General features: G+C 44.5%; 1 protein-coding gene across 4 annotated transcripts in view; it reads right to left on the bottom strand.

Annotated features, from left to right (window-relative positions):
• Positions 1-19,368, bottom strand: part of PDZD2 (PDZ domain containing 2) — a 398,209-nt gene that overhangs the window by 65,438 nt on the left and 313,403 nt on the right. For all 4 annotated transcript variants that reach the window (XM_064375911.1, XM_064375912.1, XM_064375913.1 and 1 more), the window contains one exon: positions 7,239-7,350. In XM_064375911.1, the coding sequence (XP_064231981.1) occupies positions 7,239-7,350 (112 nt within the window). The remainder of the gene's footprint in view (positions 1-7,238; positions 7,351-19,368) is intronic.

Raw genomic sequence — 19,368 nt, 5'->3', positions numbered from 1 at the left:
AAACTAGGTTCACCATGTTAGCCAGGCTGGTCTCGAACTCCTGACCTCAGGTGATCTGCCCACATTGCCCTCCCAAAGTGTTGGGATTAGAGTCATGAGACACTGTGCCCAGCCCACTTTTTTTGGTAAAGATTTGGCAAGCTTTTTTTGGCACGTTTTAGCCTCTGTTGGCCACAAATAGTCTTTGTTGCATATTCTTTTTCTTCCTCTTCTTTTTCTTAACAACCCACTAAAAATGTATAAAGCATTTCTAGCTTGTAAGCCCTGCAACTAGAGCTGTAGACTAGAGCTTGGTGATCCCTGATCTAGAATATCCTGTTACTAAATATTCTCTCACATGTCATTAGACGTCACCTAGGAGTGTAGTCTCTGGGCTACACTACAAGCATCTGCCCAGCTACCCATGTTGTTTGACCAGCGCAGGAGAGTTCTAGAGCCTCCACATCCTTATCACACTAGGCAGTGTCCATCTTTTATTTTAGCCATTCTGGAATATATGATGGTACTCATTTGTGTTTTTTAACTTGTCTTTCACTGACAACTAATGAGATCAAGATTCTTTTCACACATTCATTGGCTGTGTTCCTTTTGTAAAGTTGTAAAGTGCCTAAACAAGGCTTTCGCCCATTTTAAAATTGGATGTCTTTTTTATTGATTTATAGGCATATTTGTTTACTTATTGGTATTTTCTTTTTATTTTTTTGAGATGGAGCTTCACTCTGTAGCCCAGGCTGGAGGGCAGTGGTGCAATCTGCCCACTGTAACCTCCACCTCCCAGGTTCAAGTGATTCTCCTGCCTCAGTTTCCCGAGTAGTTGGGATTACAAGTGCGAGCCACCATGCCTAACTAATTTTTGTATTTTCATTAGAGACGGGTTTTAACATGTTGGCTAGGCTGGTCTTGAACTCCTGACCTCAGGTGATCCACCTGCCTTGGCCTTCCAAAATGCTTTGATTACAGGCATGAGCCACCACATCTGGCCCATTTTTATTTATTTATTTATTTATTTAGAGACAGAGTTTCACTCTTGTTGCCCAGGCTGGAGTGCAATGGTGCAATCGTGGCTCACTGCCACCTCTGCCTCCCAGGTTCACGTGATTCTCCTGCCTCAGCCTCCCGAGTAGCTGGGATTACAGGCATGCACCACCATGCCTGGTTAATTTTGTATTTTTAGTAGAGACAGGGTTTCTCCATGTTGGTCAGGCTGGTCTCAAACTCCTGACCTCAGGTGATCCGCCCACCACAGCCTCCCAAAGTGCTGGGATTACAGGTGTGAGCCACCACGCCAGGCCCATTTTTATTTATTTTTAATATATCTTGAATAAAATTCTTTTGTGGGATCTATTGATTGTAAATATCTTCTCTGCGTCTATGCTTTGTCTTTTCACTGTCTTAATGTATATTGTGATAAAAATAGCTCATAATTTTAATGCAGTATAATATGTGTTTTTAAAAACTTTATGGCTTGTAATTTTCTTAAACAGAACTACTACAGAAGTTCTGTTTAAGAAACTTCTATAGTAACAATTTAGGCTGGGGGCACTGGCTCCCACCTGTAATCCCAGAACTTTGGAAGGCTGAGGTGGGTGGATTGCCTGAGCTCAGGAGTTTGAGACTACCCTAGGCAACATGGTGAAACCCCATCTCTAATAAAATACAAAAAATTAGCAGGGTGTGGTGACGCGCACCTGTAGTCCCAGCTACTCAGGAGTCTGAGACCAGAGAATCGCTTGACCCTCAGGTGGCAGAAGGTGCAGTGAGCTGAGATCACACCACTGCACTTCAGTTTGGGCTACCGAGTTAGAGACTGTCAAAAAAAAAAAGAAACTGCTATAGTACAATTTTTTAAAGACTTTATCAGTACCTCATCTATATTATGTTACTTTAAAATACAATAATTTGAGGGACTTTCATCATAAATATCAATTACAAATGAACATAGCTATAATCATATTACAATGCTTATATTATATAAAATACATATGTGTATTCATGTGCATATGTGTTTGTATGTATATACAGATTCTTCACATATCAAGTTCATCACCTAGACTAGGTAATGTTTCATCTGATGACCTAAAATTTCAATTTACCTAAATATTTCTCTGAAAGTTTTGCATTGAATAAAACAAGATTGTTTTAAAAAGAATGTATTGATGAGTCATTAAACGTAATAGAAAGAAGAACAGCAATACAGTTATATGACAACGAATGCCATTAAAGGTTTTTTTTAAAAAGTTAAATATTAATTTTGCATTATAGAGTATTTTGTTTGTTTTTTGTTTGTTTGTTTGCTTGTTTTTGGCAGAGTCTCGCTCTGTTGCCCAGGCTGGAGTCCAGTGGTGGGATCTTGGCTCACTGTAACCTCTGCCTCCTGGGTTCAAGTGATTCTCCTGCCTCAGCCTCTCAAGTAGCTGGGAATACAGATGCCCACCACCATGCCCGGCTAATTTTTGTGTTTTTAGTAGAGATGAGGTTTCACCACGTTGGCCAGGCTGGTCTTGAACTCCCGACCTGGTGATCCTCCCACCTCGGCCTCCCAAACTGCTGGGATCACAGGCATAAGCCACCGTGCCTGGCCAGTGATACAGGTTTTTAAACATATAAAATACTGTTGCAATCAAGACAAATTTTGTTCTTAAAAAGATCACAAATTGGGCACTGTGGCTCACACCTGTAATCCCAGCACTTTGGGAGGCCAAGGTAGGCAGATCACCTGAGATCAGGAGTTTGAGACCAGCATGGCCAACACAGTGAAATCCCATCTCTACTAAAAATACAAAAAAAAAATTAGCTGGGCATGGTAGTGCATGCCTGTAATACCAGATACTCTGGAGGCTGAGGCACAATAATTGCTTGAATATGGGAGATGGAGGTTGCAGTGAGCTCAGATCTCGCCACTGCACTCCAGCCTGGGAGACAGAGCGAGATTTCATCTCAAAAAAAAAAAAAAGAAAAAAGAAAGATCACAAATCTAAGATATTAACATAGATAAATTAAAAGTACCAAAATTAAAAAGAAACCTTTTTTGCTGACAAAAAAGAAGGTATGAAGAAAGGAAAACCCAGGTTAGAATATCAGAAAAATGTTCCATGAAATGAGAGATGATGTTGCTTTAGTCATTCTGGAGCCAGTCTGGGCAAAACCTTAGTGGAAAGAGTTGGAACCTCTAGAGCAGCTCTTTAATAATTCATGCCTTCATACAGACTCATGACCAGATTAATCTCTCTTGGCATGCTTACTTATCTGAAAAAGTTTTATTAGAAGAAAATTCCTTGTGAGATGACAGGGAGGCACTTGTCATCAACAGAAAAGAAACCACATACAGTAGCATCTATAGATAATATGCTGACATGTGGATATGAGAGTGACTCATTTTAAGAAAACATGACTAAATATCCAAGTTTACAGGACAAATTAGGAGCTGATCACATTAAAAATCTGTATGTAAACATCTTTAGAATGAACAGACTTCACAGCCCAGAATCAAGGCCCAATTCCTTAAGCCTCTTTAATGTGTCTCTGAATTACTTTTCCAGACTTCTCTTCCACTATCCACTCTTAACAGTTTGTTGATCTATCCTGATGGTTGTCAAAGGAAAGATCTGTCCTCTTCTTTCCTCCTTTCCAAAACTGCGGAGCATATAAATACCACGTGAAGTTCCACCCAGCTTTCCCTGCACCATCATCTCCCTCCCACCCAGAAATTCTGCTATGTCCATTTCCCTAATGACTCTGACAAACTCTGTTGGATTGAAGCATTGCGAGGTCAGACTCTCTTGGCTTTTTCAAGTGGCTAGGGAGGAAAAACAGCTGCCAAAAACTTAACGAATTAATTTTTTCCCCATTATCCCTAAACATCTCTTATTTTGTCTCAAGTCTAGTCCACTGTCCCTACTTCCAGTCTACCAAATTCCCCAGCATACTTCCCCTCCTTTATCTTGCATCCTTGCGACCCAGACGGACTTCCACTCCCTGTACTCTCGTGTGTGCCTCATGGTGGCCATCACCGTGTGTATGTGTGTGCTACCTCCCACTGGGACTATAAGCTCTTTAGAAGGCCTTCCTGTCTGAACCCATTCAAACCTCTTCCCCTCTTGAGAGAGAAGAACAGTAAGAATGAAAATCAAAATGATGACAACAAACATGATATTAATGATAACAGCAGTTGGGCAGGGCATGGTGGCTCACACCTGTAATCCCAGCACTTTGGGAAGCCAAAGCAGGTGGATCACTTGAGGCCAGGAATTCAAGACCAGCCTGGCCAACATGGTGAAACCTCGTCTCTACTAAAAACACAAAATCAGCTGGGCATAATGGCATATGCCGTAGTCTCATCTACTCGAGAGACTGAGGCACGAGAATCACTTGAACCTGGCAGCTGGAGGTTGCGGTGAGCCAAGATGAAGCCACCACACTCCAACCTGGGTAGCAAGAACGAAATTCCATCTCAAAAAAAAAAAAAAAAGAAAGAAAAAGAAAATGATGACAGTGGTAATAAAGCGGCAGCCGCCTCATGGCGAGGGCTGTTTGCTGCCACACCATGGAGTGGCAGTGCCATATGCATTCTTCCAAAGTGACCTTCCAAGAAGGCAAAGCACCTAGAAGGCACTCACGTTTATTGGCAAAATAAATATATAACGTAACCCTCATTGTACAGATGAAGAAACTGAGACCCAAGAAAGTCACCTGACCCAGGTCATGTAAGCCGAGGTGGGGGATGTGGGAACTGACCCAGTTCTGTTGGATTCATGCACACGCTTCCTCCTCCATGCTGCATTTCCTTGTCGTGGCCTTGAATGTCTGGGAAGGATACAGGAGGAGAGGGTGGCATCCATTTGTGGCAAACAGGGGCCAGCCCTGGAATGACTACTCAGCCAAAAATGCTACTTGTTCTGAATTAAGTAGTAGGAGCAGAGTTAGAGCATCACACATCTGGGAGGCCCTCCAGCTCCCCTCCCCATATCTGCATCAATAAAGGCCCAGATGGGGAAACAATTCTTTTCAAGATCCCCCCAGAGGCCAAAGGGCGGGGAAGGAGAAATTCTGTCTGGGAGGCAGATCTTTTTCCCGGCATTGATTGAGTGACCTTTGGGATTCTCTGAACTTCTCCAGTCTCATCCATAAAATGAGGAATGTGACCTTGCTGGCTTCAGAGGCCTCTGCATTTCCTCAGAGCTCTGGGTACCTCCCTGGGAACCCGTTTATAAGGTACTGAACAACTCTGCCAAGACGGCCTACAGGAAGGCCTCCTGTGTGCCCTTGTGATTCCCTCGCCTCAAACACAAAGGCCTTAAATGAATTTCCCTTTGTTCTTCCTCAGGGCTGGAAGGGGCTGGTCACTGGCTCCCTAAAGACTTCTCCTTATCAGCCTCTGGTCATCACCAATCCTTTTGGTCCCCAATTCATGTTGTAACACTCATTCAAGTGTGACATTGCCTAATTATTCTGAGTCATGAGCACAAAATAACACATTTTGTCAATAAAATGTGTTTTTTGTTTCTTTAGACGGAGTCTGGTTCTGTTGCCTAGACTGGAGAGCAATGGCACAATCTCAGCTTACTGCAACCTCCACCTCCTGGGGTCCAGCGATTCTCCTGCCTCAGGCTCCGGAGTAGCGGGGATTACAGGTGCACACCACCATGCCTGGCTAATTTTTTTTTTTTTGTATATTTAGTAGAGATGGGGTTTTGCCACGTTTGCCAGGCTGGTCTCGAACTCCTGACCTCAGGTGATCCACCCGGCTTGGCCTCCCAAAATGCTGGGATTACGGGTGTGAGCTGCTGCCCCTGGCCTGATGTTTTTCTAAAAAGATGTCTTTCACCATCTTATACCTGCCATCTTCTCTGAGAATAAACTTGGTGCAGTGCGGGCATGCGCTCTCCACCAATCTGGGTGGCAGGAAGGGGAAGCGAATGTTTTTTGAACGTTAACATACTACTTGTTGTGCTAAATGCTTTCACGTGCTTTTTTACAAAATCTGCTCAACCTTTCAAAGTCAGGGTGTTCTCTTTTTTCAGGTCGGGGATTGGAAGTTCAGGGAGGTTAAATCACTAGCCCAAAGTCACAAGGTAACTCAGAAGCTGAGGGCTAAATCTAGATCTGCCAGGCTTCAAGACTCTTGCTTTTCTGGCCATACCAGATGACTGCTGTAGGGACTGAGGGCTTATGCTCCCACTAAGCCAGCAGGCACAGTGCTGAGGGCCCATGCCACCTTCTGGGACCCATAAAAATGTTTCCATTTTAATATCCTTTAAATAAGTAGAAAAAAAGAGAACATAATAGTAATGAATAGACACTAATGAATCCAGCTGCACCTTTATACCAACACAGCCATAAAATACAATTTTTAGGCCGGGCACGGTGGCTCATGCCTGTAATCCCAGCATTTTGGGAGGCCAAGGCAGGCAGATTGGGAGACTAGCCTGGCTAACATGGTGAAACCCCGTCTCTACTAAATACACACACACACACACACACACACACACACACACACACACACACACACACACACACCCCAGCTGGGCATGGTGGGATACGCCTGTAGTCCCAGCTACTCTGGGAGGCTGAGGCAGGAGAATCTCTTGAACCCAGGAGACAGAGGTTGCAGTGAGCCGAGCTCGTGCCACTGTACTCCAGCCTGGGCAAAGGAACAAGACTCCATCTCAAAAAAAAATAATTTTTTTTTATTTTTTAATGGAGAAAAAGACCCATCAAGTGCCTGTGCCTAAAAAGTACCTTTCATAATGACCCACGAAAGTTCTAAGGTGCCTCCTGCACAGAGTTACTGCTTTTAATGCTGACTTTCTCTCTCTGGGTCCAGGCCAGCTGCTGTAAGGAAATGCCCAGAAGATATAAGTCTATTTGCTCCAAAAGCTGCAAATCCACCCTGTCTTTTTCCTGCTTAGTTGAAATGCAGATCCGATACTAACGCCACATTAAAAGGATCGTCTGAAATCTTATCGAAGTAAATGAACCAAACATAAGATATTTAAGTTTCAGGACACAGACCCACAGAAACGTTGACATTCACTTTGTTATGACTCAAAAAAAAAAAAATTCATTTGGGCATCCAGGCTGAATGCAGTTGTTATGCCTGGGGCATGTACCATCTGAGGAAAAAATGATTTTGAGGATTTAAGGAAGACAAGAGCTCATTCCAGCAATGGCTTCATCTCCCCGCTCCTGAGGCTGAAGCTCACCTTTTGCAGGCTGCATCAGGTAGAGCGCCCACCTACCTGAAAGGCGACTCTTGAGCTTGATTTTATTGCTGCCCTGTTTGGGACTGTCCAAGTTCCCCTTGGATTCCTCAGCACCGCACACATCTTGGGGCTCATCTGTTCCAGGCATCTGAAATGCAGAAAGCACAGAGCAGATGGGAGAGGCCAGCCCCACGAGAACTTACGCTGTCCCCCTCCACAACATTATCTCAAGGTTCAAGGAGCATCAATACAGGTGTTATGTGAGAAGAAGGATCACGGGATCAAAGCACAGCCCTTCAGATAAGCTGCATTCAGAATGCCTTGCCTTGGCCAATTCCTCCTCAGCACTCGTCTCACCGCCCAGCATGGAACCAGGGCCCCCAGGGCCTCTTCGTCTTCCATTCTACATGTGAGTACACTTGTTGGTCAGAGTTACCCAGGTGGCCTCCCAGTGGTCAACTACAAAGCTACAGCACGAGCCCAGGTCTCTTGACCTGCGTGTGGGCCAGTGCTCTTCCCACAATGCAAGCTGCAATAAATATTAAACTAGAAATTCAAACCCAATTCTAAGGTTTCCAAAATACAATAAACCGAATGTTCTGTGTGCTACACTCCTGGGTATTGATCAGACGCCTCCTAGAATCAAGCACAGCCCAGGCTCCCTGGAGGCGTCGACATTAAGTTAGCCCACACATCTGGAAGTCGTGTGACCCCAGGAGGTGATACAAGAAGTCTGATCCCAAGGCTCACTAGGTCCTCCATCCTACAGAAACCAAACATGCTGTAAACAAAACAAAACTCCTATTTATTAGAGAAGAAAAAGAGACTCATGCACTTAAGAGTATTTATAAAAAATTGGAGGGTAGCCGGGCACAGTGGCTCATGCCTGTAATCCCAGCACTTTGGGAGGCTGAAGCAGGTGGATCATGAGGTCAGGAGATCGAGACCAACCTGGTTAACATGGTGAAATCTTGTCTCTACTAAAAATACAAAAATTAGCTGGGCATGGTGGCTCATGCCTGTAGTCCCAGCTACTCGGGAGACTAAGGCAGGAGAATCGCTTGAACCCAGGAGGCGGAGGTTGCAGTGAGCCAAGACTGTGCCACTGCACTCCAACCTGGGTGACAGAGAGAAATTTCGTCTCAAAAAAAAAAAAAGAACAATTTGGGGGTAAATTTTCATGTACAAGACTTTTGAGATACATCAACAATAAACCTTTCCATTTGAAATTTTATTTTCCTTTGAGGTTACAGAAGAAAAAAAGTCTTATATTAAAATAGGTAATATTCTCACTGAGGAAGATATACATGCTTAAAAAGACATATAAGAGGGGCTGGGCGCGGTGGCTCACGCCTGTAATCCCAGCACTTTGGGAGGCCCAGGCAGGTGGATCACGAGGTCAGGAGATCAAGACCATTCTGGCCAACATGATGAAACCCTGTCTCTACTAAATACAAAAAGAAAAAGAAAAAAAAATTAGCCAGGTGCGGTGGTACATGCCTGTAGTCCCAGCTATTTGGGAGGCTGAGGCAAGGGAATCACTTGAACCCGGGAGGTGGAGACTGTAGTGAGCCGAGATTGAGCCGCTGCACTCTAGCCTGGCGACAGAGCGATACCCCATCTCAAAAAAAAAAAGACATTTAATATATCAAGTAAAGAAAGGTTGATGATAAAAAGATTTTTGGCTTCTCTTAAAGATGCCAGTCAGTCTGATAGTTGTCTGGAGTTCATGACCATGAAGTTAAACTCAACTGGCAAGAGAGTTCCTCCCAACTGGGGCTGGGAGAAATCAACCTGGTCCTACTTAAAGTGCTTTTTGTATGTATTCAAAAGCGTCTTGATTTGCATTTTCTTTTATCAGTTATCAAAATGTGGTGCAATTATAGTGCCACTCCTCACCCTCAAATTAACAGGTAATGAAAATTACATATTGTATACTAAATTCAGTACATAGCTGGGTACAGTGGCGTACTGTACCCCCAGATATTCAGTAGGCTGAAGCAGAAGGATCACCTGAGCTTAGGAGCCTGGACAATGTAGCAAGACCCTTTTTTTCCTCTTTAAAAAAAATTCACCTGAGGTCAGGAGTTCAAGACTGGCCTAGCCAACACAGTGAAACCCCATCTTTACTAAGAATCAAAAAGTAGCCAGGCATGGTAGCACACACATGTAATCCCAGCTACTCAGGAGGCTGAGGCTGGAGAATCACTTGAACCTGGGAGGTGGAAGTTGCAGTGAGCTGAGATCACACCACTTTACTCCATCCTGGGCAACAGAGCATGACTCTGTCTCAAAAAAAAAAAAAAAATTCAATATATAAAAAGGTATAAAGTAAGTAAAGTAATTCCACAGGTAATCTATTTTAAGAAGTAATTGTTTATATACAGATTCTGTATACGGTATGTAAAGTTTGGAAGATTCCATCTTCCTCCTAAAGTTCAAGTACCTTTCTGAGTTAGAAGAATAAAAAGGTCTGAGAACAAGGCAATGTAGGCAAAGTCGAGGAAGGGGCATTGAGAAAAACTAACTCAGACATATAAAACAAAGGTAATCAATTTGTTGCATTCATACTACTTTATCAGGAGCTGGTAGGTGTCCAGGCTTAAAATATGAAGAAAAGGCAGGAACAGAATCTTGAGGGAGATTTTAGAGATTCCCTGGAGGGAAGTGTTTTGCAACCCCAAATGCTGACATCGATGCATACACAGTGAAGAAAGAGCCATCTTTGAGACATGCCTGAGCTCTCAGCCATGTACAAATGGAAGAATCCAGAGAAAAGCCTTAGAGCTTCCCTTTTGCTTGGCTTAAAAACTTCATAAACAGAATCTGTCTCCAGACTGTGAACAGCAATTACCAGAAAGTGAGTTAAATTCCTGGTTCCGGCTGGGTGTGGCGGCTCTCGCCTGTAATCTCAGTACTCTGAGCAGCAGAAGTGAGCGGATCACTTGAGGCCCGGAGTTCAAGATCAGCCTGGCCAACATGGTAAAATGTTGTCTCTACTAAAAGTACAAAAAATGGTGCGATCTCAGCTCGCTGCAACCTCCTTCTTCTGGGTTCAAGTGATTCTCCTGCCTCCACCTCCCGAGTAGCTGAAATTACAGGCACCCTCCATCATGCCCAGCTAATTTCTGTATTTTTAGTAGAGACAGGGTTTCACCATGTTGACCAGGTTGGTCTCGAACTCCTGACCTCAAGTGATCCACCTGCCTTGGCCTCCCAAAGTGCTGGAAGTACAGGCCTGAGCCACCACATCCAGCTGCCAGTAAGGTTTTTTTATGCCAAAGAAATCTTACGCTAAAGATGGTATATGTGGGCCAGGAGTGGTGGGTTACACTTGCAATCCCAGCACTTTTGGAGGCCAAAGAAGATCTCTTGAGGTCATGAGCTCGAGAACAGCCTGGCCAACATGGTGAAATCCCCTCTCTACTAAAAATAAAAAATTAGCTGGGTGTGGTGGTGGGTGCCTGTGGTCCCAGCTACTTGGGAGGCTAAGGGAGGATAATCACTTGAACCTGGGAGGCACAGGTTGCAGTGAGCTGAGATCATGCCACTGAATTCCAGCCTGGGCGAAAGAGCAAGACTCTGTCTTAAAAATAAATAAATGAATAAATAAATAAACCAAAAAATAAATAAAAAGGAGGACTGACACCTTATTTCAGAACCCACTGAAAGGGTTAGCAGTGGGTAATGAATTTAAATGGAATTGTTTTCTCTTGTAACAAAAAAACTGGTTTTTTTGTGAGTTTGTTGTGCTATTAGATGACTTGTAACTCAATGAACAAGAAGTGGGCTGCTTAGACACATTCATTCCAGATTATGCCAGGAAGCAGCAACATAAAATGCAATTTTGATTACACTTTGACTATTGTCTGAAAATGTCCGCACTCTAAGAGAGTTCCTTTTCTGTGTGTGGTTTTTTTCCCCTGATGCACAGAGCAAACTGTTCTGGAAATGATGTCATTTTAGTTGTTCTGAAATGAAATTTGCAAAATGTTCTCCTGGAAGGCCTTCAGTTCAGCCAAACAGTTGATAAAATCTATTATTTATGAGCAGTTTCTAATTAATGTGTTAAAAACAATGCCATTATTGCTTCTTGGCCTTTTGGTGAAGATCAAGTGTAGTACAAAACAAGGCCATTATATTAATGGAGTCTAACAGGATTTGCCAGTTTCCACGGTAGAGCCTTCCTGTCTGCATCATTTTCCACACCTGTAACATACACGGTGCTCACTCAGTGAGGAAGCATCTTCAGCATGATTTTGTAGAGATGTGGTGGGACAGAGCGGTTGAGAATCCAGCCAGCTACCTGGGCACAAATCCTGACTAGACCATTTTACTGCAATTTAGGCACATCAGTCAAGTTCTTTGAATGTCAATGTCATTATATGAAAAATGGGCTGCATTTGGGAATTAAATAACACAGGTTTCTGACTAAAGGTGGCAGATTTCTCCTGATTTCCCTCTTGAGGCCACACTAACATGACGGAAAATATGTTTTTAAGAAAAGACAGAGATAATTAACAAGGATACAGAAAACAGAAGACAGCCAGGCGTGGTGGCTCAAGCCTGTAATCCTACCACTTTGGGAGGCCAAGGTGGGCAGATCATGAAGTCAGGAGATCAAGGCCATCCTGGCCAATATGGTGAAACCCCGTTTCTACTAAAAATACAAAAATATTAGCTGGGCGTGGTGGTAGGCACCTGCAGTCCCAGCTACCCAGGAGGCTGAGGCAGGAGAATCTCTTGAACTCAGGAGGTGGAGGCTGCAGTAAGCTGAGATCGTGCCACTGTACTCCAGCCTGGCGACAGAGCAAGACTCCATCTCAAAAAAACAAAAAAGAAGAAGACAACAGCAACAAATTCTGGAAACCAGTAAGTTGATGACCATGTGGCAATGGATCTGACTTGAGAATCTCAAGCTGAATCCTAAGTGTGGATTGGAGAAGGCTGAACATTCACACAGAGAACTCCCCTAAATCTCAAAGGTTGCCAAAAGAAGACCTCTGGAAGTGGGCATGAAGGCAGAAGCAGTGGCCCAAGAAACAGCCAAGAGAGTGAAAATGATTGATGTAGCCACTGATATACACAGGTCTGATTCCGAGGCAGATTCTGAGGGGCTGAGAATGTCTAGGGAAGCTTTGATGTGCATCAGAATCAACAGGAAAGCTAATAAAGAACACAAAGACCAAGCTCGTGGAAGTGGGAACAGGGCCTGGGCCTCTGGAATCCACCACTGCGCTGGGCCAATAGAACCAACCTCCAGTGGAGACTTGGGACTGAGCGGCGACTTTCCAGTTCTTCCTGTTCTCCCCAAGTTTCCTTTGGAAATGAAGGGAAGAATGAAAGCTTCTCAGCTGCACCTGAGTAGCCCATCAGCCAACAAATAAGGGAGACTGTCATCATGTTGCTCCCTAGTCGGAGTTTATATATTTTCATCAGCAACTTATGGAAACTTGTTCCACTCCATGTATAAACTCCAAGCACAGGAGGTGTATGCAGAGTATAACGCAATTTACATGCTCCATGGGCAGCAGCATGGATTGTGCCTGTAACATATTGATCATTGATATCCAAGGCAGTTTTTTCATTATGTGAAATGGGAACGGTCATATTTATGTTTAAATGGTTAAAATAACCTTGCAATTGTCTTATAGGGTTATCATAAGGATTAAAAAGAAATTCACTGTAGAGTAAGTACTTAATGTGTATCATAAGAATATAGGTAAGGTTTAGCTGGGCGTGTTGGCTCACGCCTGTAATCCCAGTACTTTGGGAGGCTGTGGCGGGCAGATCGCAAGGTCAAGAGATTAAGACCATCCTGGCCAACATGGTGAAATCCCGTTACTACTGAAAATACAAAAATTAACTGGATGTGGTGGTGCACACCTGTGGTCCCAGCTGCTCAGGAGCCTGAGGCAGGAGAATCACTTGGACGCAGGAGGGAGAATCACCTGAACCCAGGAGGCGGAGGTTGCAGTGAGCCAAGATCACGCCACTGCACTCCAGCCTGGTGACAGAACAAGACTCTGTCTCAAAAAAAAAAAAAAAAAAGGATATAGGTAAGGTTTAGTTGAGCTGGGTGTGGTGACTCACGCCTGTAATCCTAGCACTTTGGGAGGCCAAGGCGAGTGGATTGCCTGAGGTCAGGAGTTCAAGACCAGTCTGGCCAACATGGTGAAACCCCATCTCTAGTAAAAATACAAAAAAATTAGCCGGGCGTAGTGGCATATGCCTGTAATCCCAGCTACTCTGGAGGCTGAGACAGGGGAATTGCTTGAACTGGGGAGGTGGAGATTGCAGTGAACCAAGATTGCACTGCTGTACTCCAGCCTGGGCAACAGAGCAAGACTTTGTCCAAAAAAAAGGCCCAAGTTTCCCCTCTCCCCAGGTCTGAGTCACAAAGCAAAGAAACAGTAGAAATATTTTAAGAAGCACCCAAATTCAGCAAGCAAGCCTATAAAGGAGAAATGGAACTAATTTAAGCAGCAGGTTAAAAAGAAACTCAAGTGAGTCTTCCCCAAAGGGGAAGGATGTGAATCACTACAGGCATATCCAATTACTGTCCCAAAATACTTAGGAGAAAGCAATGCTATGCGACCCCTGGGACATTCAAAACCTGAGAAAAAACGAGTTTCAAGGAGGTATTAGCTCTTACTGGCTCATTAGGAGTACAAGCTCTAGAATCATCAACAGAAGGTCTGGATCATGAATCTGCCGAGGCTGTTTTTTCCAGCTGAACAAATGTGGAAGGAGAGAAGAAGCTTTCTTCAGTCTGAGCACTTCCATGCCAAGAGGCAGTGGAAATGGAAAACGTGGCCCAGGACTGAAAACTCCTGCTTTTTAGAAGGTAGAGCTCCATCAGAGGCACCACTCACACCAATGCAGTGCCACGAAGCCTTTTACTTTTTTGACAAAGTGAAAAATGCAAATCAAGAAGCTATTGAATACACACAGAGAGCAGTTGAAATAGGATGGAGTTGATTTCCCACCAACTCCAGTTGCGGGGAAGATTCCTGCCAATTGGGTTTAAGTTCACGGTCGTGAACTTCAGACAACTGTCAGACTGACTGGCATCTTTCAGAGAAGTCAAGGATCTTTTCCTCATCAACCTGCTTTTGCTTGATAGATTACTGAGTGTCTCTGTTCTGGCCTATTGGGAGATAATTCTCCCTGGGTCTCTTGCATTTCTGCCTGGCTTGCAAACAAGAGACAGAGGCTGTTGTTACACACAATTATCTACCTTTCCAGGGATGTTTGTAGAGTCAACACCCTCGAAAGTTAGATAGTGTTGCAGGCGGAAGGGGCAGGTTCGTTACTCTCCAGTGCACTCACATCTCCCTCTGGTGCAAAGGCTGGTCAGGCTTGCTTTTAGCCCTTCATAAAGGACGAGGTTGCCTATGGTCAGGGATCCTCGGCTGTGATGCAAATCCACTGTGTGTGCACACACTGGGGCCCCTGTGTCACCACCACAGGACTTGCGGGGAGAAAGGGAAATGATGTGAACATAAAGCCCTAAACTGGGATTAAATCCTAACTGGGATTAGAGAAGCCAAAATCTAGTTGCTGTGCCATGAATAATAAAGTCATTTGTCTCTGACTCAGGAATCGCAAGCCTCCTGCCAGCATCCATGAAACTCTAGTGTAAAAGCTCAGGGTTTTTTTGTTTTTTTTTTCTTTTTACAGTTCTTGACAACACCTTTGGCAAATTTAAATAAGGTCCCAAGAACAAAATCTTGCCTAGGACAACTGCCTAGGGACTGGGGTTTGGCTCATTTTTCTAAATGTCAAGGGTGTGGGGACAATGTTTTAATACTACTAAGGGTCCACTTACTTTTTTTTATTTGCATATCACTAAAAAGTAAAGCACATGAGAGACTTGCTGTTGAATGAATTCAGTCTTTGTGGAGCTCGAAAAAACTGTATTTGTTCCCGTGGAAAACAGCCCAGGCTACAGATGCTAAAAAACACAATCTCTTTCCAGCATTCAGCACCAAGGATCTCCTTAACTAAGAACTAGTAAAACAGTGGCCGGGCGCCGTGGCTCACGCCTGTAATCACACACTTTGGGAGGCCAAGGCAGGCGGATCATTTGAGGTCACGAGTTTCAGACCAGCCTGGCCAACCTGGTAAAACCCCGTCTCTACTAAAAATACAAAAAATAGCTAGGCATGGTGGCGCATGTCTATAATCCCAGCTACTTGGGAGGCTGAGGCAGGTGAATCTCTTGAACCTAAGAGGCGGAAGTTACAGGGAGCCAAGATTGTGTCGCTGTACTCCAGCTTGGGCAACAAGAGCTAGACTCTGTCTCAACAAAAAAGAAAAAGAAAAGAAGGAGCAAAATAAGAAATAGGAGAGACCAAAGAAGGCCATTAAGACCTTTGATTTGTTGTTGTTGTTTTTTGGGTTTTTTTAGCCAAAATTTCTCTCTTGTTGCCGAGGCTGGAGTGCAATAGCTCGATCTCCACTCATCCGGCAACCTCCACCTCCTGGGTTCAGGCAATTCTCCTGTCTCAGCCTTCCGAGTTGATGGGATTATAGGCATGCACCACCATGCCCGGCTAATTTTGTATTTTTAGTAGAGATGGGGTTTCTCTGTGTTGGTCAGGCTGGTCTTGAACTCCTGACCTCAGGTAATCTACCCACCTTGGCCTCCCGAAGTGTTGGGATTATAGGCATGAGCCACTGCATCCAGCCGGGACTTTGATTTTTTAACACAAAAGCCAAGGAAATTTAAGTCGAGATGTTAATTACTTTAGATTTTAACATCTTTGGATTATGACTTACAAGGGCATTTAATTTATTTGAAAATTATTATTATGTTGACATTTTTTATCATTGCAGAAGCTCTGAAAAGTTGCACTAGACGATGTGGCTAGAAATAATTTTGGATGAGAAACACCAAGGGGACTGAGTTTTAGTTTCTGGCAAATTTCGTCTTCTAGGGGTGGGGGGGGAGGCAAGCCATCACTACTCATCAGACAGGTCTCTTGAGTTCAAGCTAGAAGTCTAGTACTTAGAAATGTCCTGTAACTGTTTCAAAGCATTTGTGAGATCTCCTGGAACGCACCGTGACTAATATCATGTCGCAATCCTGAGTATGTTCTTTCTCAGCTAGCTCTTGCAGCCTTACAAACCAACCATGCAAAGCATGGCTTTTATCTCCAGCCGTTTTCCTTGTGCAAGCGTGCCTAGTCCCCAAGAAAACCTCAGGACTGGTTGCACCCAGTTCTCGCCATGGGTTTACGATTCCCAAGACTTGAAAGAAAGAAAAAAATCTGCAGATGTGACAGAAGACATCTAAGCTCCAAATCCCCAGGAAGCTCTGTTGGCTCATTCCCCTGGCTCATCCACAGGACAGTGGAACGTGGTGATTTCCCTTTCGGGCTTCAGTCACACTAAGATTATTTTTAGGTTGCCAAAGGAAGCTCATTTTCCCAGTCTCTGGGGCAGATGTTTGAGTGACCGAAGGAGAACCAGATGGTCATCAGAGAAGCCTGGGCTAGGAATGAATAACCATTCAGAAAGTGGGAATCAGGACAACAATAAATCAGCACAAAGTAGCCAGAAGCCTGCAAGTTACGCGTAGAAATTAAAACACGAATCTACTGCTACACTCAACCCACTGCTTTCTAACCAAGAGAGTAACTCAGAACTAAAGAGGAAAACAGTAACACTAAAAAGTGAAACTTGCCAACCCAGGGCATGCTCTGGTACACGCAGGGCATGTACGCGTAGATCCGAGGTCATCAGATGCAGCTGGGAGTGGGAGGAGCTGCAGCTGATGCCCACTGCGACGCTCAGGCCGTGGCTCTGCAAATGAATTAATACTGCCCTTGTTCCAGCTGAGCCCATTTCCAGTTTCCTCCCATTCATCACCCCCAAACAATTTGAATGGGCTTAACACACATTGCAAGTGATTATTTTTATGCATTCAGATTTAAAGAGACCTCTTGGATCCTCAGAGAGTTGAGGTAAAGCCATCACCTTTAAAGGCACAGGAATGTAATCAGTCACTAGCTCCCAACTGACCCTCTTGCAGTGGGTTTATATGTGTCACCTTCCCAAGAGAGGACAGTGTTCTCTAGTAACTTTCAGTTCTTTGAAAATAACAGGGGATGTGGATGTCAAGGAGAATGCATGTGTTTGTCCTTAGTACAGATTTCAAATTGAGGTAAGGTAAGAACAGGCATTCTCTGGGAAGTGAGACTCCCTCACTCTTGCCGTGGTCCCATGACCTAGTGGGTGAGAAAACTATGGGGTCTGGAGCTGTTCTTTGGATTTGGGGGCTGGCTGCTCAGCATAGACCCCTGGGTCATTCTGGTCATTTCTTAGCAGGGTTGGCTACCAGGTTTACTGCATTGGACGTATTTCTGGAAGTAGGACTGTGATAAGCTTTACCCTAAACTCCAGAATGACAAAATCAGGTGTGTGCGCACATACACATGCACACGGGAACATCTCAAGACATGCAAAAAGTAGAGGTGGGACGGCTGCTAAAAAAAGAGGCAGTGAAAGAGCCCGAAGAAGGAAACAGGGCTGGGCGCAGTCGCTCATGCCTGTCATCTCAACACTTTGGGAGGCTGAGACAGGCAGATTGCTTCGAGCCTGAGTTCGAGACCAGCTTGGACAAAACCCCGTCTCTACAAAAAAATACAAAACCTAGCTGGGTGTGGTGGCACATGCCTGTAGTCTCAGCTACTCAGGTGGTTGAGGTGGGAGAATAGCTTGAGCTTGGGAGATGGCGACTGTAGTGAGCCAAGATCACGCCACTGCACTCCAGCCCAGGTGACAGAGCCAGACACTGTTGCCAAAAAAGAGAGAGAGAAAAAAAGAAGTAATTGGCAGGAAAGAAACTGAATTATCAGAGGGGGCCTTGATATGGCAGCGGAGTCAAATTCAATTCAGCAGCAGCAGTAAACACATCAGGCTCTTTTCTAGACAAATCTTTCAGAAAACGTGTCATACTCTTACACGGTTTATTGTAACAGAAAAAGATTGTTTTAACTGGGTATGCCATTTAGGTTTCAGATGAAGAGTTAAGACACCATGGGCTGGGCACAGTGGCTCACGCCTGTAATCCCAGGACTTTGGGAATCTGAGGCGGGTGGATCACTTGAGGTCAGGAGATCAAGACCAGCCATGGCAACATAGTGAAATCTCATCTCTACTAAAAACACAAAAATTAGTCGGGCATTGTAGCAAACGCCTGTAATCCTAGCTACTAGGGAGGCTGAGGCAAGAGAATCACTTGAATACAGGAGGTAGAGGTTGCAGTGAACCAAGATCATGCCACTGCACTCCAGCCTGGTTGACAGAGTAAGACTCTGTTTCAAAAAAAAAAAAAAAAAAGGCATCGTGGTTACATTTGTACATTTGGGCTCACTGTTAAGTTCCAGGTAGCACTCTCCTGCCTTCTGCTGCCTTCTCCAGATCAACATGAGCTGCTTGCTGCTTTCTGCCTTCCTTTCCTTTTCCTTCCTTCTTTTCTTTTTAGGAATAGTGCTGCGTTCGTGGGCTTTGCTGACATATATTTCTAAGGGCAGGCGCTTCTTTAAGAATCTTTTGGGAAAGCTGAGATGCTGGTGAGTCCACGGGAAGGAGCAAAAAGAGAGGCCTGGTCCAGGCTCACATGGTCACCTAGCAGGGCTCAGCAAACTCATGCCTGGGGGCCAAATCTGGCCCAAGCACTTGTTTTTGTAAAGTTTTACTGGAACACAGTCTACCCATTCATTTACTAATTATTGCTTATGGCTGCTTTCAAAGTACAAAGGCAGAGGTGAGCAGTTGCAACAGAGACTATCTGGCCAGCAAAGCCTGAAATGCTTATTATCCGCCCTACGGTTGTAATGCCTTATCTACAACAGTGTCCCCATCCATGCGGGATATGTCCCAAACCTCACATTTCTTTTTTTGGGGGGCGGGGGGGAGGACAGAGTCTCACTCAGTCACCTAGGCTGGAGTTCAACAGCACAATCTCGGCTCACTGCAACCTCCACCTCCTGGGTTCAAGCAATTCTCCTGCCTCAGCCTCCTGAGTAGTTGGGATTACAGGTGTGCACCACCACACCCGGCTAAGTTTTGTATTTGTAGTAGAGACGGGGTTTTGCTATATTGGACGGATTGGTCTCAAACTCCTGACCTCAGGTGATTTGCCTGCCTTGGCCTC

The sequence above is a fragment of the Aotus nancymaae genome, unplaced genomic scaffold, assembly GCF_030222135.1.
Source record: "Aotus nancymaae isolate 86718 unplaced genomic scaffold, 86718_ANA_hifiasm-v0.15.2.pri h1tg000014l, whole genome shotgun sequence".
In the NCBI taxonomy this organism is placed as follows: Eukaryota; Metazoa; Chordata; class Mammalia; order Primates; family Aotidae; genus Aotus; species Aotus nancymaae.
This window is presented reverse-complemented; position numbering and strand designations above follow the sequence as displayed.